At 49.6% G+C, this 1,493-nt stretch overlaps 1 protein-coding gene across 1 annotated transcript; it reads right to left on the reverse strand.

Annotated features, from left to right (window-relative positions):
- Nucleotides 1-938: 938 nt before the first annotated feature.
- Nucleotides 939-1,493, reverse strand: LAJ45_07315 (uncharacterized protein; the record flags this gene model as incomplete). Its single annotated transcript, XM_046116873.1, has 2 exons — nucleotides 939-1,379; nucleotides 1,434-1,493. 2 exons carry the CDS (start codon nucleotides 1,491-1,493, stop codon nucleotides 939-941), a joined length of 501 nt encoding a protein of 166 aa, XP_045969908.1.

Raw genomic sequence — 1,493 nt, forward strand, 5'->3', positions numbered from 1 at the left:
ACCTACACCGCATACCTCTATTCATACGCGGCGACCATCCACACGGAAAACAATACCCCGCTCCCGGCTGAGCTCAATGCTACACGTACGCATCATCCCCATAGCCCGTCTATTCTACCTGCCGCAAGGCGCAGAGCGGAAACAATTAAGCGCATAAATTCTTCACTAATTTAGACAACCAAGAAGTAGTAGGATCTACCGCGTCGGCCACCGTTGCGGATCCCAGGAATGGCGCCGAGGGACCGAGTGGATCATGGTGAATCACTCGGTACATCCCGACCTCGGTATTGGTGGGAACAGGTACATGTATGCAAAAAAAAATCTACGGGCGTATTGGATATGAAATTCTGCAGAAAATCATGTCCAACATGTGGTGGGGTTTGTGGGCAAGGTGTTTGATCTGTTTGAGCACGTGACGTGTCACCAATCTGCGTGTACAAACCTGAGTCTAATTATTGTATACAAGAAATGAACTTAAATAATTTTATGTAATAATAAAAACCACACTTTGAACATAGTAGAGTGGCGTGAACATGCGCATCCATTAGTGACATTCTTAAACCCTAAGCTCGACCCTGACCCTAGCCCCGAACATGAACCTAACGATTTTCATGGTGGCAGATGGTTATGGTGGCAGTCGGAAGAGCTACATCATGTATATAGCTACATCAGGTCTTCTTTCTACCGGAATATGTTTACAGTTACGACACACACAAAAAAAAAAAAAAAAAAAAAAAGATTTAAAATAAAACACGAAAAAAACTTCAATTTCAACCCACCTCAACTAAGCTACAGCTAACTACACCTCCCGGCTGCAAAACCAACACAGACTCATGTTGTTCCCTCCCAACTAATCTTGTAGGGGGGGTACATCATAGGCACTAGCCCAGCGCCTGGTTCGGTATACGATAGGGGCACGCACTCATTTAGCTCGTGCGCTACCTGCTCGCAGTAGAGACCCCGGTCGCTGGCGGTGCGCCTGTTGCGCATGCGCATATTGTAGTGGCCTCCTCAGGCTGGTCGTGGGTGGGCTCCTTGACATGCTCCTCGATATGAGCATGCTCTTCGGAATGGGCAAGCTCTTCTGCACGGACAAGCTCTTCTGCATGGACAGGCTCTTCGACATGGTCGGTAGGTTCGAGATGCTCCTCGACATGTCCTTCAACAGGAGCTTCGACATGCTCTTCAACATGCTCTTCAACAGGAGCTTCGATGTGAACATGCTCTTCTGCATGGACAAGCTCTTCGGCATGCTCGGTAGGCTCTTCGACATGCTCCTCGACGTGGTCTTCGACATGCTCTTTGACATGAGCATGCTCCTCGATATGCTCGGTAGGCTCCTCAGCGTATTCGAGTGCCGAGGCGCACGTAGGAGATTCCTATTACTCCAGAGACATGGTGGGAGCTTCAGCGCCGACAACAAGGGTGGTGACTGGCTGCACAGTAGCAGCAACGAGGTCGTCAGGAAGCGGGCTGTTGGTGGGGGCGGACAT

Source organism: Morchella importuna, assembly GCF_003444635.1.
Source record: "Morchella importuna strain M04M26 chromosome Unknown Morimp01GS023, whole genome shotgun sequence".
NCBI lineage: Eukaryota > Fungi > Ascomycota > Pezizomycetes > Pezizales > Morchellaceae > Morchella > Morchella importuna.